Source organism: Chiloscyllium plagiosum, unplaced genomic scaffold, assembly GCF_037043375.1.
Source record: "Chiloscyllium plagiosum isolate Xiang-an unplaced genomic scaffold, Cpla_swu_hap1 HiC_scaffold_39, whole genome shotgun sequence".
Lineage (NCBI taxonomy): Eukaryota > Metazoa > Chordata > Chondrichthyes > Orectolobiformes > Hemiscylliidae > Chiloscyllium > Chiloscyllium plagiosum.
In genome coordinates, this window is record NW_028270177.1 from 40,864,430 (window position 1) to 40,883,577 (window position 19,148).

General features: G+C 38.5%; 1 protein-coding gene across 1 annotated transcript in view; it reads right to left on the bottom strand.

Moving 5' to 3' along the window:
- Positions 1 to 19,148, bottom strand: part of adamts17 (ADAM metallopeptidase with thrombospondin type 1 motif, 17) — a 686,029-nt gene that overhangs the window by 553,788 nt on the left and 113,093 nt on the right. Inside the window, exons 5-6 of the mRNA XM_043677648.2 lie at positions 14,407 to 14,490; positions 13,733 to 13,887 (exon numbers count right to left, since the gene is read on the bottom strand). Coding sequence (XP_043533583.2) covers positions 13,733 to 13,887; positions 14,407 to 14,490 — 239 coding nt within the window. The remainder of the gene's footprint in view (positions 1 to 13,732; positions 13,888 to 14,406; positions 14,491 to 19,148) is intronic.

The window sequence follows — 19,148 nt, forward strand, 5'->3', positions numbered from 1 at the left end:
ATGACAAGATAAATGTCATTTTTAGGAGAAGGTGAGGACTGCAGATGCTGGAGCTCAGAGTCGAGAGTGTAGTGCTGAAAAAGCACAGAAGGTCAGGCAGCATCTGAGGAATAGGAGAATCGATGTTTCGGGCATAAGCCCTTCATCAGGACATGATTCCTGATGAAGGGCTTATGCCTGAAACGTCAATTTTCCTGCTCCTCAGATGCTGCCTGAAATGTCATTTTTAACCCCATTGTAACGGACCATGCTTCTCTGCTGCTCCTTTAGAGATGTAGGTCTTTCACCGTGGTAGCTCATCACTTGAAATATTATTACTGCCAACATTCTACACAATAGACCACAAAAAAAAGGTATATTTTTTCCAGGCAAATGACATTAGTCAGATGAAAAGCAACAAGTAATCCCTCGGACTCCTTCTGACCCCCAGCATTTTTGGTTGTTATGAGCTTAACTTTCCGTGACACACCAAACAGTAAAACCTTTCAAGGGAAGTCTTAGGTGTCTCAAGTGAATACTGTATGTAACAGGTAAACAGTTCCCACTTAAAGCCAATAAAATTCATAAAGCTTTGGGACTGGATAGCAGGGTAGACAGAACTGGGGAAAAAAATTAACCCCGTTGTATTTTTCTAAAACATCATTGGTCTGGTCAAAGTTAATGTCACCTGCAAAAGGAATTCAGTTCTGATAAATCTAAAGTACAGCACACTTGGAATTGAAGCAAAATTCTGAACAATATCTCCTGGAAACATAATGCTACATTAGAATATCAACAGGGAAAATTTTCAACTGAACATTTATAAGCTAGGAAACGACATCATTAATGTCTGTTGTTTAAACACTCCCAAAGCTATATGTTAAAATGAGCATCAGTGGACTACAGCAGTCATAACATAACCCACACTCAGGAGAAACAATGACACTAATAGAATTCCCAACTACAGCATAGAATCATTCAGCATCTGTTTAGTTTCTATCTAGCAGCTCACTCCAATTTAATTAAAGGAGAGAAGAAAATTTTGCATTGTAAGTCATTTATTGCAAGATAATAACTGCCCATAGGGAACCAGTTGCTAGTTGACATTAACAGCTTTTTGTTCTGAGATGCTGAAATACATGTCAGTGATCAGGGGACAGAATTCAGATACAAAAACAAAATACTTTAGATATCAAAAAACTGAAAAAAAAAGGAAAATGGTGCTGATGAAAAGGTCACAGAAGATTGCAAACACTGACAGTTTTCATAAAATTGGCAAAAGAACCAGAGGATTATTTTAAAAATGCATGAAATTAGTATGATCTACAATGCACTGCCTGAGAACAGAATTAGACAAATACTTGTAGCCAAGGTAATTTCAGGGCTATGGGAGTAGAACAAGAAATGGGACTAATTTGTAACTTTTCCAAAAGGTTGGCACAGGCACCTTAGGCCAGTAGCCACCTTCTAAGCTGTAGGAGTCAATGCTCCTAGTCAAAGTCTCACCCAATCAAAGCACTTAATGGAAAACCAAAGGAGCTGGCTCATATTTTCCTAACCATATTTTCCCATTAAGCCTTACTGGAGGTAGAAAATGGGCCTGCTCCAGGGAATTGTCTGTCTGATAGTTACCTCGCATGGTGATGAAATGTCTGAGAACAACCCACCAGCTCATTGAAATGCTGACTCTGCTTCCTTTCCATAGTGCTGCCAGACCTGCTGAGTTTCTCCAGCAATTTCTGTTTTTGTTAAGTGACTCAAAAGGCCTCAGCCTGCTGTTGGTGGGAACTATCCACTTGCAGGTCTGCTTGTCACCATATGGTGTGCCCAAACAAGTCAACCTGTGTGGGCAGCTTTTCAATTGTGAGGGTGTGGAGGGCAGGATCTCTCCACCAAAGGCATTGAAGGACTGAACAGAAGGTAGGCAGAGAGTCTGTTGAGAGATGCTTCTCCATTCAAATCCTTTTGCCTTCCTCATCTTTGCCCTGATTCTCCCCTGGAATAACTGAACAGGTTTGGCAGCATCTGTGACAAAAGAAGATCCTTTATCCTCCACCTGAAGGAACTGCATGCTTGTTAAATGAGGTTTATCAGACAGACAATTCCCTGGAGCAGGCCCATTTTCTACCTCCAGTAAGGCTTAATGGGAAAATATGGTTAGGAAAATATGAGCCAGCTCCTTTGGTTTTCCATTAAGTGCTTTGATTGGGTGAGACTTTGACCAGGAGCATTGACTCCTACAGCTTAGAAGGTGGCTACTGGCCTAAGGTGCCTGTGCCAACCTTTTGGAAAAGTTACAAATTAGTCCCATTTCTTGTTCTACTCCCATAGCTCTGAAATTACCTTGGCTACAAGTATTTGTCTAATTCTGTTCCCAGGCAGTGCATTGTAGATCATACTAACTTCATGCATTTTTAAAATAATCCTCTGGTTCTTTTGCCAATTTTATGAAAACTGCCAGTGTTTGCAATCTTCTGTGACCTTTTCATCAGCACCATTTTCCTTTTTTTTTCAGTTTTTGATATCTAAAGTATTTTGTTTTTGTATCTGAATTCTGTCCCCTGATCACTGACATGTATTTCAGCATCTCAGAACAAAAAGCTGTTAATGTCAACTAGCAACTGGTTCCCTATGGGCAGTTATTATCTTGCAATAAATGACTTACAATACAAAATTTTCTTCTCTCCTTTAATTAAATTGGAGTGAGCTGCTAGATAGAAACTAAACAGATGCTGAATGAATCTATGCTGTAGCTGGGAATTCTATTAGTGTCATTGTTTCTCCTGAGTGTGGGTTATGTTATGACTGCTGTAGTCCACTGATGCTCATTTTAACATATAGCTTTGGGAGTGTTTAAACAACAGACATTAATGATGTCGTTTCCTAGCTTATAAATGTTCAGTTGAAAATTTTCCCTGTTGATATTCTAATGTAGCATTATGTTTCCAGTAGATATTGTTCAGAATTTTGCTTCAATTCCAAGTGTGCTGTACTTTAGATTTAAGGAGAAAGTGAGGACTGCAGATGCTGGAGATCAGAGCTGAAAATGTGTTGCTGGAAAAGCGCAGGTCAGGCAGCATCCAAGGAGCAGGAGAATCGACATTTCCTGAAGAAGGGCTCATGCCGGAAACGTCGATTCTCCTGCTCCTTGGATGCTGCCTGACCTGCTGCGCTTTTCCAGCAACACATTTTCAGCTCTTGACTTTAGATTTATCTGAACTGAATTCCTTTTGCGGATGACACTGACTTTGACCAGACCAATGGTGTTGATGTTTTAGAAAAATACAACGGGGTTATTATTTTCCCCAGTTCTGTCTACCCTGCTATCCAGTCCCAAAGCTTTATGAATTTTTTGAATGTCAGGCCTCTAAGAATTCCTGCGCGTGCTTTTCTTACTAGAGGCCTGGCACTCAAACCTGAACTCCATTAACAAACATATTAATTTGGACCCCATTTACCAATCTCTCAAGAACCGGAAATGATATTACCCACCACAACAAACCAAGACCCATAAATAGCAAGCAGGACAGAACACCAACATTTCACCAAAGGATCATGGATGGTGATGAACATCTAAGAACAAATACAACAGCTAAGTGAGCAAACAGACAAACTCGATCCACAACCTGAGCTACAAATCTTCTCCAAAACCTCAATCAACATTTGAAGTCTGGTGATCACAACTTCACCATTTAAAGATAGAGCAGTAAGGTTGAATATGGGCCTACCTTTGCCAGTGCAGCCTAACTAAAAGTCCATCCTATCTCCAAGCTCATCACTTCTGGGAGTGCATGATCTCAGATTGTGTGTGAAACATTCCTCTTAATCCCCAAAAAATCTTCATTTTTACCCAAACCATCTTATTCTTTTTCATTCTCTCTCTATATTCTAACCTGATGAAGTTATTTTGCAAGTAGACGATAAATCATTATCTGAAATTCATCAATCTCTGAGTTGACAAACTACTGCTTTGCAACTTTTAAATATCACATCCATCTTCAAGTAAAGCAGGTTCTGTCAAGAGGTCTTAAAGACTCGTATTGTTTGGACAGCTGTTACAATGAAAACCTCGCATTCATTTTTGGCTCAAGTATTCATCGCAAAAATAAAAATATGAAGCAATTTTCATTTTTGCTCATGTGCCGCATGTATCTCAACAAAATACTATAATTTCATCTCTTTCTTGCCATATCAATGAAATATGTAATGCCGCTCATTGAACATTACATCATATTTTCCCAAAGTTGCTATATCATACACCCAGAATATACTACTATAGTCACTCATTTACATGCCCACCTTTAAACAACCTTTAGACTTCTTAGTTATGGATAACTAGCCAGTTGTAATGTTTTACCAGCCTTCAGATAATTTTACTGACACAAATTTATTCTCATTACAATTGCTAAATGTGTTTAGCATTTTGTACATTCAAAAACATAGCTGTGGGTCAACTGCTTTCTGGTTATAATAATATGCTCAATAGGAAGGCTGCTAGTGGTCCACTAAAGGTTTTGTTATTGAACATTTAATCCACAGACAAATTTCAAGACAGTAGGCTGCAAAATTGAGATCAGCAAACCAGGTCATTTGAAAAAAAAAATATTATTTAAGGGCTGACATAACTTCCCAGCTGATTCACTAATGTCCTACAAACAAAACAATCCAGTTGGGTCTAATCACAATTCTAGCACCATATGACAATCTAGAATTACTTCACAAAGTTGCTCACAATCATTTCATGGACTTGTGAGCAGAAACATAGATTTGGAAAGCTTTTCAGCACAATATCGTCTACAGAGTGGGGCAAGCAACAGGCTGCCTAAATAACCAATAGAATATTCACTGATCCAAGTAGGGTTTAAACCAGAAATATAAATTAGAGTCTGTATGTAGGTTTGCTTGCTGAGCTGGAAGACTTATTTTCAGACGTTTCGTCACCATACTAGGTAACATCTTCAGTGAGTCTCTCGACGAAACACTGCTGGGGTTTCCTGTTTCTATTTATATGTGTAGGTTTCTTTGGGTTTGTGAGGTCATTCCCATGGTGACATCATTTCCTATGGTGATGTCCTTTCCTATTCTATTTCTCAGGGGATGGTAAATGGGATCCAAGTCAATATGTTTGTTGATAGAGTTCCAGTTGGAATGCCATGCTTCTAGGAATTCTCATGCATCTCTCTGTTTGGCTTGTCCTAAGATGGATGTGTTGTCCCAGTTGAAATGGTGTCCTTCCTTTTCTGTATGTAAGGATACTAGTGAGAGAGGGGCATGTCGTTTTGTGGCTAGTTGGTGTTCATGTATCCTGGTGGCTAGTTTTCTGCCTGTTTGTCCAATGTAGTGTTTGTTACAGTTCTTGCATGGTATTTTGTAAATGACATTAGTTTTACTTGTTTTCTGTATAGAGTCTTTCAAGTTCATTAGCTGCTGTTTTAGTGTGTTGGTGGGTTTGTGGGCTACCATGATTCCAAGGAGTCTGAGTATTCTTGTAGTCATTTCCGACTTCACCTTCAGCAACAAAACCTACAGACAAACCAAAGGAACATCCATGGGATCTCCGATATCAGGATTCTTAGCAGAGACAGTAAGAGACAGTAATGCAGAGACTCAAACAAACACCTCCAACAACCATCCAGCCCAAACTCTGGGTCTACTACGTGAATGACACCTTTGTGATCACTAAATGAAACAAATTAGAGGAAATCTTCAAAACCATCAATAATAAAATTGGCATAAAATTCACTAAAGAGGAGGAAAATAAACACAAACTGCCATTCCTAGATGTCACAGTAGAGCGAACAGCCAATGGGGAACTTCAAACCAGCATCTACAGGAAAACAACGCATACGGACCAAATATTGAACTACAGAAGCAATCATCCCAACGTCCACAAACAAAGTTGCATCAGAACATCATTTCAACGAGCCACCGCACACAGGAACTATGCAGAGAACAGGAAAATCACCTATAGCATGTATTCAAAAAGAATGAGTAACCAATGAACACAGTTCACCGATTTCTCAGCAACAAACCCAAACAAGCAGACAAAACATGTCCAGAAACTCTAGCCACTCTCCCCTCTATCAAAGGCATCTCGGAAATGCCAAACAGAGACATGCACGAGAATTCCAGAAGCATGGTATTCCAACTGGAACTCTATTAACAAATACATTGACTTGGATCCCATTTACCACCTCCTGAGATAAAGAATGGGAAATGACATCACTATAGGAAATGACATCACTACAGGAAATTACATCACCAACCAAAGAAAGCCAAACATATAATTACAAAGCAGGAAACCCCAGCAGAGCTTTGTCCGGAGGCTCACTGAAGATGTTACCAAGTATGGTGACGAAACATCAGCTCAGTGAGCAAACCTACATCCAGAACCTCAACCTGAGCTACAAATCTTCTCAAAATTTGATAAATTAGAGTATTCATGGGCAGAAATAGATAATAAAGTGATAATAAAGAAATAGCTAAGAAAGATGATATTGAGATGAGACAATATTTCATTTTTGTTAAAACTCCAATAATTATATTTTGCAGGAATGGGACTCCACATTTCTAAATTCATTTTTCAGGGCCTGCGGTGTTCTTAGTTAGTAATTAAGACATATTTCACTGTTAAAAATTAACTTGCACCTTAATGAAGATGGCCCATTGAGTAAGCAAGTAGTTGAAAATCACAGCAACTTATTCTCTTATATGAATTTTAATCATGAATTTATCAGTGAGAGACCAGTGTAGCCAAGCTAATGGAAGAACAGGACAAATCAAACAAGAACTTCCTGATTTGTACCAAACTACACTGTGCCATTGCCAGAAATTACTGTCCAATTTACTGCTTAGAAATAGTTAATATTACTGATATTCCTATCACAAAACCTGGGCCTGTGGTCAACTCTGAATGTCCTTAGGACACAAGATACTGACTGATAGAAACTTTGCCAGTGTGAATCACATTCCAAGAATGCAAAAGGCAGGAAGAATGATGAAACAAAATTGTAAAAAAAAATTTCAACTGTGCCAAACATAGCAAAGCATTTCCTTTGGAACAATCCTGTTCATGCAGTAAATAAACTATTCCCCATGCCTCATTGCTACATTGGTTCATCATCACAAACCAAAAATGAAACACTATATTGTATTGAAAAAGCACAAAGCCAATAACTTACACAAAGTCAGTTTTCCCTTCAGCTAAGCAATCAGAATGCTGATAACTATGTAATCACTAGAAACTAACAAGGTCAGAACTCATCATCAAAATCACCTCCATTACATTCCATAGTGTACTTTCTATTGTGAACAATGCCACTCTAAGAAATAAATCAACAAGCTTCCCACCTGCCAGCACCTGGCCCATATCCCTCCAAACCTTTCCTATTCATATACCCATCCAATTTAAATTAACTTCAGCTCAAAAACTGATTCCATTGCAATGGGTTTATGGAATCTGTTTTCAGCCTATTAGAGAATCTCACTTGGAAACTATAAATCCACTTAGAGACACATTTGAATGTGATAATCCTAAATGAATCATCAAATGAAAACCTGGCATAATACTAAATCTAGTGCACAACTTGTCTTATCCTAATTTTTAAAATAACCACTGAATGAAGTACATTCCTCAGATTATTATCAATGGGCTCAAGGATTAAACTGACATTTTTAAAGCTTTTTGTTGAACGTGTCATGTAGCTAGCTTTTTATTTTTGTGTTTTTTTTTGCAGAAATTAGAGAGAGCCATTTTAAAACCAGTGAATTAATGGGTGGGTATATGTTTTGAATTTTCTGGGGGTTTTAGAATTTGAGGTGCAGGCGATTTGATGCCAAGGGGGTGTATTGACATAACTTTTGCTGGTCTATGAACTAATGATCAATTTTAGATTATAGAGACCTTTTGTTTGCTAACCCCTGTGCAACTGTTTCTCAGGTAACCACAGAGGAATCTCAATTATCCGAAGGACAAGGGCAGGGAGTATTTTGTTTGGTTAATTGAATTCCGGATAATTGAATCCCGGATAACATAGTTTAGCCAGGCATCAGGACATTGCGATCTTGCCGGTTAATCTGATATTCGGATAATTGAATGCTCGGTAAGCAACCTGGAGCTGTAAACAAGTTACAGAGAGAGAAGTGTTCAGTTCTTCTCCAGTTTACAAGCTGTCCCGGTTCTCTGCAGTCAAATCTCACTGCAAAACTGAAGAAAACCAGTATATCTTTCCTGCAAGAGATATTGTAAGCTGAAACTTTAACTGTTAAGTCAGAGACTTTGAGAAGTGAGCCAGGCACCTTGTGTCCTTTACCGACCAGTGCAAGCATCTGGAGAAAGACAATTGATGAAATGTGCTGGCCAGCAGAAGAATCATCTCAGCCACAGAACTTGGAGTAAAGACTCCAGTTCCAGTTCCAGTTCTTCCTCTCTGTCCATAACCTATTTAACTCTGTTTGCTTGTCTTTGGCTGGGTTTAAGGGGAATTTAAAAGGGAATTAGAATTTTAATTTGAAAAGTTATACACCAATGGCTTGTAACTATTTCCCCACAACTAGAGCCTAATTACACTTAATTCTTGCTCAGTACAAAAGCCTGGCCTATGCTTTCTACCAATTTGAGTTTGGAAGTTAGGTAAATTGTGGAACTTTGTGCATTTCGTAAAATTTTTAGCTTTTGTAATGACTCTAGGAATAGTATACTTGACTCCTAGAATACTATCCCTTCACATTATTAAAGGATAACAGCCACAACTCATAACCAATATGGAATTCTACAATGGCAGATAGCTTGCTACGACCCTTACCCATGGAATGCAGAATTGCAGATTATCTGTCAAGGGTGTATTTTGGGATTATTCAGTAAAATACAAATGGCACACACGTCAATAGTTTATACCACTGCCCCCAGAACACTTCTACAGGGCAAGGGAAAATTCCCACCTTGCAGGCAGAGATATATTTGGGTCCTCACCTATCATGGGAAATGTACTTAACAGTGCCATTGCAAGGGATGTCACCCTACCCAGGTTCCAACGTTATCTAAAGTCATCCCAGTAGCCCATACAGCCATGGATGATCAAGCTCATGTTTGTGAATCAAGGGAGAAATTGTTTTTTTTTAAACAGAGAAGTCTGGAAATTTTGGCACCTCTTCAAATGTAAATAGTAGCTATTCCTCATTTTCTGGTCACTTTACTGAGCAACTCTTCTCAAAAGCAGAACAAACTAAACTTTGTATCAAAAGTCTTTTCTCAACAGATGTGACCTGGTCAGAAAGTTTTTTTTTCATTTAACAGAGCTTGGACAGAAACAATGTTACATACATAGTTAGACAGCTGCATGTACACCATCTCCATTTCCTACTTCAGACACAGAATCTAGTGGTTTTAGCTAAGTGACAAAACTGAGGATCCACTTCAATTTTCATTCCATCCCTCTCATCACCTGAAGACGATATATCATATGTCTGCATTGTTCTAAGGATTTTTGCTCCCTCAGTCAAATAACGCGATTGTTCATCCTGACACTGGATTGTTAGCGTCAGCAGCTTGACTTGATCCTTGTCTGCACTACCAAAACTTGATGAGTTAGATAGCAACACAAGCTGATAATTACCCTGAAGTCCAGAAACTTAGGAACATAATATGCTTTATATATAGCCCAGGCTTAAAATCAGGAGACTCACTTTGGGACATCACCAGTTTCAAAGCTCAGGAATATTACAAGCACTGCAATGTTACTCTATTTAGGAACTTTTTTTCTCACACTACAATTTGTGACTCAGTACAGGAGGATCTTACTGATGTGATTACAGAAAGAAATACAGAAGGGGAAAATCGTCCACCAAGCCAATCTTGCAAAGATACAGAATACAGCAAAACATGCACAAAGTAAATGTGACATCATGTAATTCACAATCAGAAAGATAATTTAGATTATATACTCCAAATGGTAAGGAATCAGGAACTGTAGTGAGGCAAAAAGATTTGCAAGTCCAAGTTTACAAATTATTAAAGATTAGTGGATAGACACAATCAAAAAGATAAATGAAATATTGACTTCTACCTCAAGGGGCTAGAATACAAAGGGAAAGAAGTTATGCCTTTGTTTGAGATCAGATCTCATCTAGAATGCCTGCACTCATTTTTAGGCACTGTATTTCATGGATATATTGAACTTGGTGGAGATTCACCAGCATAATACCAATAATAAAAATGTTAAGTTATCAGGACTTGGTTTGCATTCACTTTAATATGAAGATTGATGTGTGATCTGATAGACGTGTTTACAGTGTTATAATTAATCATAAGGTAGCATGGAGAAATTATCTTCTCTTGTGGGAAAATCAAGAAAATAGTAAATAACCTGAAAATTAGAGCTAGGGTATTCAAGAGTAAAGTCTGGAAGCACTTTCTCCTCCCAACTCACCAAAGGGCCTTAAAATCCGGAACTTTCCCAAAAACATGTGGTGACAGGATCAATTGTTTTTGACTACCTAGAACCAATATAACTGTAAAGAAATTAATAGGTCGTCAAGAGTATAAAAGATGACGGTATTGAGAAAATTGGTGAGAGCAAACTACAATCTGGAGAGATAAAATCTTTCCGCTCTCAGAGAAAGCACCATCTAATTAATAAAGGTACCACAGCATTCTGAGCTAATATTCCAGACAGCAGAATTCACAGACAGAATATTCCTGACAGAAGAACTGACACAAGAATTCAACATAGAGAGAAGCGTTCCTCATGCGAGAATTCAAAAAAGAATGGTGTTCCTGAAGGAAGGTCAGCAGAGAAGACGAGCAAATCCTAGCTGTATTTTGAAAGACTAAATTCTATTATTTTGTTATATAAGTGGGAATTGTATTTATTGAAACAGCATAACATTAGGATTTTGTTTTATTAGGGAATAATTAGTTGTTAGAGAGGAATTATTTGGTTTATCAGTGGTTCTGTTAACTTGTTTACTGCTACAGTTAGATAAATAAACTGCTATTTGTTGATTATACAGTGAGTGAAAGGATTTAATTTCATTTAACAACACTCTTATTTTTCACATTTCTTTTTACAGGTTGTTAGAGGGGGGGGTTGACCTCCACTTCATAACACTTACAAACAGCACCTTTATCAGCACCTCCGATTACCACATTCAGACCAGACAAATCATTATGTCTGCATTTAATTCAAATGCATGTCAATTCCTGCAGAGAAGTACATTTTTGTGCCATGCAGGAGAAGAACATTGGGATTGGGAACTAACTTCACTTCAGCAATTAAATATCAGCTTGAAGCCCTCTCAGGCAGCTTTGTTGCTTTCACATGCAGAGCTCCCGCTACTGGACAGCTGGCCTCAGTCACAACTCAGACCAACATTTCCAGCCTCACTTTTTCAGGTGTCTGGGTACAACTGTTGATTTAGAAGTAGCTTGGGACAGCTATACATTGCAACGTTATGTACATTAAGTTCTAGATTTAAATCTGTCCAGACTCTGAGGTATACCATGTCAAAGAGCTTTACAGAGGAAGAAAATAAATAATGTAATAATTAAGTGTATAATAGAAGTGTGTACCTGTGCATCATTCCAATACAATTGCTGGATCAAAATCCTGGAATTCCCTCCTGAATGGCACAAAAAGACAGCTCACCACCACCTTCTCAAGGGCAACTAAGGACAGCAATAAATGCTGGCTAGTCAGCAATGTCCATTTCCCACAAATGAATAAAAAATATATAAATCCACAGAGAATCCTTGTGATCTGCACACATTCAATCGATCAAACTGAGTTGAGTTCCAATAAAAGATACAGATATGAAACTCAGTGTTTAAACCACCGTATCATCCTAACTCACTGTCACAAGAGTAATATCTAAACATTCTCCAGGCTGAGGTAGTGTCTGCAACATCATCTCCCCAGTGGGATCTCAAATGTCAGCTTGCATTCTGGTCATAATTATAATTCTCCCCCTGCTACTCAGATACACTTTCACCTGGATAAGTCCGGATATAACTGTCAACAGTTATTTCAATCACATTGCAGGAGGAGACATATATGTTCAGTCGTGTTCAGTGATCAGCATTGTCAACTTGGGCTAATAACCTTTTTCATCTCTCCACTCTGGTACAATAGCGTCAATGAAATATCATCTGCATCTTCCTGGAGATCAACAGCTCCAGAAATGCTTGAAGATTTGGGTGGCACAACAGGTCACTAGACTTGCTGCAAATTCACTCATTTTCATACTTAGTTCCTTTTATACTGGAGCCAGCAGGTCCTCAGACTGGCACCGGATACTAACACACCCAACCACCACCACCACCTTGCCAAACCAAAATTATGGTCCTGCTATCACAGCATCAGATAGCTATTTTCCATTTCTGCTCTTTTAACTTTGGGTTAAATTCTCCACTAGCCCCACATCTGACAGTATAAGGTACACTGCAAAACTATATGAATGACTGGCTGATATTATACAGCACAAAAAAATATAAATTTTAATTCACATAAAACATGAATATAAACAAATATAAGAAAATACACAAGTGATTTTTCTTCTTTGTAATTAGTTTTATAGAAGTGATTAGAAAGTTGTTAATCAGAGCACAGAAAAATAAATCCAAAACAATCTGGTCAGTTGTCACATGACGCCAAACATGCGAAATAAAACTCTCCAAAGCAAGTTTGGAAATCCACTTTCTCCTGCTACCCCTCAGGGAAATAAACCAGCTATCCCTGGCCTACACACCTTTCCACTTCTACTTTTACATTGATCCTCTGAGCAACTGCAGATGTTCAGGCTGTCTATATCACAAGAATAAATTTTAAAAGACTATCCAGAAAGACTTATATTTATAAATGATTGCCTTCTTATTCTTAAAGTTTATACCATGATTCGATAGGAAACTAATAATCTGAGGTAATTTCAATGAAACAATTGCATTGACCAATGGCATGACTGGGATACTTGGAGCATATTTCATGTCAAATAAAAGTTATTTGTAAATTATTCTATGTTCTGGAATTCCTTTCCTCCATCTCTCACTCCTCCTTTAAGATTCTACTTGGAATCTACACTTTGACAAGCTATTGGTCACCTGTTTTAATATCTTATTTGACTCAGTATTAAATTTGATCTGATAAGTCATGGGACGTACCCGAGGAAATTTTTACTATGTTGGAGGCAATAGAGACAAAGAAATCTGCTTCAGTTATCTGATTGTATAAGTACCAGAAGCACACTTATGTGGTTTTGGATAAAAGTCACAGGAGGATTGTCAGAAAGAACTTTTTTTTTAAAACCCTTGAGTGGTTCCACACCTGGGTGGAGGAAACAGAGATGAGTTTGATTTCAAAAGGAAATTGTATGGCTATTTGAGGGAAATAGCTATGAGTACACAGCAGGGTGTTACTCTATAGAGAGCCAACACTGACTGAGTAAATGGCCTTAGTCTGTGCCTTAATGACTACATATGAATGTTCATTATTAATACGATATGTTCAGTTCTCTTTCAGCATATTAGCTTTCTGCTCAGTTTCTCACAAATGTAATAATGGACACAAGGTTCTGCTCAGAGTGCAAAAATCTATGTGGAGTTTAATTTTAATACATGCAATGTTTAAACAGTTCCGACAGCCACAAGTTTTGGAACAATGACCTACAACCCAAGGGAGATAATAAGGTTTTTATTCAACCCCAAAGCACTAGATTCAACAACCTAAAGAACACAAAACGTTATATGTGAGAAAGAGACTACCTTGTGACAAACACAGCAGCATCCACAGCTGGAAAGTCATCTTTTCCACCAGGAACATGGTTATTCCCCAAATATTTTGTTCCAAATTCCTTGTGCTGCCAGCGACAGAAACTCTCCAGTGACCGTTCTCCATGATGGCCAATCAATAGCTCATCCTAAAAAAGGTGTTTCCAAAATATATTATGCAAATGCAGAACAGCCAAAAATATTAACAGTAAAATAGAAATTGATCTTAGGCTTTTACAAATAATTTTGCTATAAATCTCTGAATCTCATGAGTTGGGAGTGTTTAGCCTCCTTATAGTTTGATGTGCGTACATTAAAAATTTGGACTCATGCTGTATGAAATTGCTCAGTCATTCAAAAAGAATTTTAAAAACATCTTTGTTGATTAAGACTGAGATTTTCTAATTAAATTACTGCACAAAATAACTCAAACTGATCTCGCAGCATTCCGAATACTGACAAGTCAGGTGTCTCGGTCTGTTGGTTATAATTAATGGCAGATGTTGTGATGGATGAAATCCAAATGAATTTTGGTTGAGAGAGGTTATTTAGGTTTAGGGAATTAGGCTGGCCAATGAGTTAACAACATACAGATCAGGCATTCTCAAACTGAATGTGTAACATACTCAAGGGATCAAATGGCCTCCTCCTGATCCTGTCATACTTACGGGACGATTACGAAGCAAGATTAGTTTGGTCACTTGAATATTGATCTTGATTCCCAGAGAATGATGCTGAAACATGTTATATACCTGCCAAAGAAATGGAATTTTCAGCTAAGGAAGAAGGCACACTGCATAAAAAATAGCATATGCATTCACTTTAAATCAGATTGGAAAAGGATAAATAAAGCCAAAGTGTCACAACCATTATGAGTGGAGTGGAGATTAGAACAATGAAATACGGACAGAGACAGGTGTGGAGCGAGAGAGAAGCTGAGAGACAGAGGCAGAGGATTGGATAATTGAGATAGAGACAGCAGGAGTGAGGGATTTCGAGAACGACAAGGGAAGTAGGAAAAATGAGATCGGAGATGTGGACAGTGGTGGTGTTGGGTTCAGTATTCAAAGGGTGTGACTATTATTTCCACTCCTTGGTAAAGTGCCGCATAAAATTAAGCAGCACTCAGCGTTCTTGAGCCAGCTCCAATTCAACTATATGCTTGAGGTAATGTGCGAGATCCTTTCCATCCCCCCATCTTCCAAGGAAGGTCAGTTCAGTTGCTGTTCACTTCTCCATTTATCAATTTATAATTCTTTTTGGTGGCATACAGCCCAACCCACAGTAGAGTGTGTAGTAAAACTAATAAAATAAGTGCAAATGAAGGACTTCCACTTGATCTCTTCATATGCTTGGTATTGGACAAGTAAAGGCACACCATGTGTCATAGGGAGTGAGAGCTCACAAGAACAGCTGACTGAATGAACACAGGAAAAACACCTCGGGGTAAAGTCCCCAAAAGGCAGCTGTTTAACATAAAACTCTGAACTCAGAGTAAAGCAACAAGCCACTCAGTCACTGACATAGTATTCATTCCAGTAACTCGTTATTGACAACATTGCTTCTTTCCAACTTTAAAGATTGCTTTTTCACAATGAGGTTCTTCACTCCCTACAAATCCACCCTCATTAGCATCTTTCATTTTTCGATTTCAAAGATATTAATCTTCCTCATTTAATGTTTTCTGACTATGACCATTTCCATTCATTCATCTCCCTTCAGAGACATGCTGACAAAAACACTGAGCTTGTTTGATTAGTGATACATTTGAAGTAGAGGTTTGTCAGCTCAGTTGACTAGATGACTGGTTTGTAATGCAGAGTAACATAATAGTGTGGGTTCAATCCCTGCACTGACTGAGGTTCCCATGAAGGACTCTGCTTCTCAACCTCTTCCCTCAGCTGAGATGTGGTGGCCCTCAGGATGCCTTAAGCACCACCAGACATCTCTTTCAGCCCTATCATCTAGTAGGATTATGGTGACATGTAGCCATAATAATCAGAACTGGATAACTTGTTATTCATTTTGGTCTAATCTTTGTAGCACAGCACTACCCAGTCAGAGAAACAGCTGGAGAGCATGACGCATAGTCAATTGAATGTGCCTTATCAGTTTTGCAGCTTGAGAGCCCATTATCCAGTCTACATTATCTTATCCATCAAAATTCTTTATTTTTGAAACTGAAAACATTTCTACCTCTGTCTCTACATTTAGTCTGTGGATGAAGCGATGCCATCATTGTCACCAGACTCTGACAGGATCAGGGTAAACTGTGGAAGGTTGTTTTCTTAAACCTCCCTTCATCAAGAACTGATTTTCACAGGAACAGATTTCCATTCAAGGTGAATTTGAATTTAAATTTGAATTGAATTGAATTTATTGACACGTGTACTGAGGCACAGTGAAAAGCTTTGTCTTGTGAGCAATACAGGCAGATCACAGAGTTAAGTAGTACAGATAAATAACCGATAGGTAAACAAGGTGTAGCAGTGAGGAGGATAGATAGGAAAGTGAAATGGACATAGCATGGAAGACAGTATTGAAGGTAGATAAGTGTGAAGTGATTCACTTTGGAAGGACCAATAGAAAGACAATATTTTATAAATAAAAAGGTGCAAGAAACACACAGTTGGATCGACAGCATCTATGGAGTTAGAAACAAAGTTAACATTTTGAGGCCAACAAAATTCTTTTTCGGTATTATCAGCACTTTCCAATTTCTGAAAGTTACAACCCCCAGATGGATCTCTGCCCATCAGCAGGAATTGGGAAGGAGGTCAATTTACACCTGTTGTTTCCAGGTGTGGGTTAGTTAAACATTCCTCTGGAAATTAAAATTTCCTTCTTTTAAAGCAAATGAGTGGCTTAAAATGAGCTACTGAAATCAGCACCTGGTTGCAATAGGAAAAAAAAATCTTCACTCTTCCTCTGTCTAGGATATGGCTTATTATTGTAAATGTGAAGACAGCTGAGGTCAATCTGTGATCTGTTCCCAGCCAGGTGTACATTCTCCAAAGGGGCTTTTATGATGCATGGTAATATTTCTACCTCCGAGCTTGGAGATCTGGGTTCAAGTCCCACCTGCTTCAGAGGTGTGCAATATCATCTCTATGCAGGTTGATGAAGAAAATATTTACATCCTAAAGATAGGTTAGAGATCAAACCTTAGACATATAGTCATAGAGATGTACAGCATGGAAACAGACCCTTCGGTCCAATTCGTCCATGCTGACCAGATATCCCAACTCAATCTAGTCCCACCTGCCAGCACCTGGCCCATATCCCTCCAAAACCTTCCTATTCATATACCCAACCAGATACCTTTCAAATGTTGCAATTGTACTACCCTCTGCCACTTCCTCCGGCAGCTCATTCCATACATGTACCACCCTCTGCGTGAAAAGGTTGCCCTTAGGTCTCTTTTATGTCTTTTCCCTATCCATGGCACTCATGATTTTATAAACGTCCATAAGGTCACCCCTCAGCCTCCGATGCTCCAGGGAAAACAGCCCCAGCCCCAGCCTATTCAACCTCTCCATATAGCTCAAATCCTCCAACCCTGGCAACATCCTTGTAAATCTTTTTTGAATCCTTTCAAGTTTCACAACATCCTTCCGATAAGGAGACGAGAATTACATAACCCTGCAAAAGTCCAATTTCCTTATCTTGTCTTAATTCCAAACATCTCCAACAGCACATGATATATTTAAGCAGAACCTGGTTGTCGGTAAATGAATAGTGTAGCAGTGAATAGTGAAGATTTCGGATTTAATCCCAGAATCCAGAAAGAGAAATTTCACAATGATAAGTTGCAGTCTTGAGTTCAATATATCTGTTGTAATCTTGTATTTTATAGCTATGTATGGTGAGATTGTTGTTTCATAACTGAGCCCTCAATATCCTTCCAAAGGTAGCCTGCCAGGTCTACCAATATTTGGTGTACATGTAACAGTGGTTAATTCTCGGTGACCACCAAAATGGCCTAACAAACCACTGGAAATCCAGGCTCATTAAAGGCAGTTCCTCAAAGGGGGAGGAGCACATGACAACTTTCAGTTACGCATGAATGTAGAGGATGCCATGTTGTTCCTCTTACAACTAAAACTCATCTAGGTCAACAGGACATCTGACAATTCCAACACAGTCCACATGCATGAAAATCACAATAATAGTCAGAGATCTTGCACCAGAAAATCTATTAATTTTCTCTCTTCTGTTTCAGAAATTCTCCATTGGAGGAATGTGGTTTAACGACTACATTCTTTGTACATCCTATAAATTATTGTTATATGTGTTGAACATATTCTGCATTCCTTAGAGCAACACCAAAGTATGTCTCCATATTTAGTAAGTAGCATCTACAATACTATCATTTACTAAAACCACACAAATAAAGCCAAAGCACACCACTTGCACAACAGAAGAGAACATGGATTAGTTGTTACTATCCCAGCAACATAAACATAAGGGAAGGTTTCATCTCATTTAACATCTGCTGCATGATAGCCATGGAAACACTTTGGAATTAAACAGAATGTATGCAGGGCTATAAACTGACACCATGCATTAATAATCACCCCAGCACAAGCAGCTTATATCCAGCGCATCGTAATACAGTACTTTTTAAAGACATTTTCTCATGTTGGCTACAGCACCTAATTAACCTCAACACAGAAACCCCTTAACGTTGGCTGTGTCAGCATGTTCCACATGCAACAGGGTATTCATCCTGATGAATGTCAGGCCTTGTAACTTGTTCTCTGAAGCATTTTGAAAGAAATTATTTAATGTATTTCCACAATCTTTTTCAGTGCAAACTAGATCACAACCCTCTGAATTAAAAACAAAAGGCAGTGGTGAGCTGCCCTCTTGAACTGCTATAGCCCACATGGTGTAGAGCAGTAATAATATTCACCAAGCTTTATTAAAACACAACCAGTGTAGTTCCCTCCCAACATATATCTGAGAAGCGTGCTCAAGGTGATTTCAGACATGGCTTCCAAATGAACGAAATTCATGCAACTCCCCAAGATGGACCTTGGAAGGAATACTGACGAGTTATGCATGTTACAGTTATGCATGTTACAGTTATGCATGTTACAGTTATCGTCTCATTGCTGCAGGGACAAATAATGTATTTTGAATCTGTATATACTATCGACAATGGGAATGCAAGTATAGAAGTCAGAAAGAGTGACTGGAACATATTTTGGCTTTCAGAGGGAGGAGCTAATGGAGGTATCAATGATTTTAACAATCTTTGAAAGTGGACAAACCCTCAGGTCGTTATAAGATCTACCCCAGGCTGCTGTGGGAAGTAAGGAGAACATTGCAGCAGCCCAGGCATTAATTTTCAAATCCTATCTAGCCACAGGAGGTACCAGAGAACTGGAGGACAGTTAATGTGGTA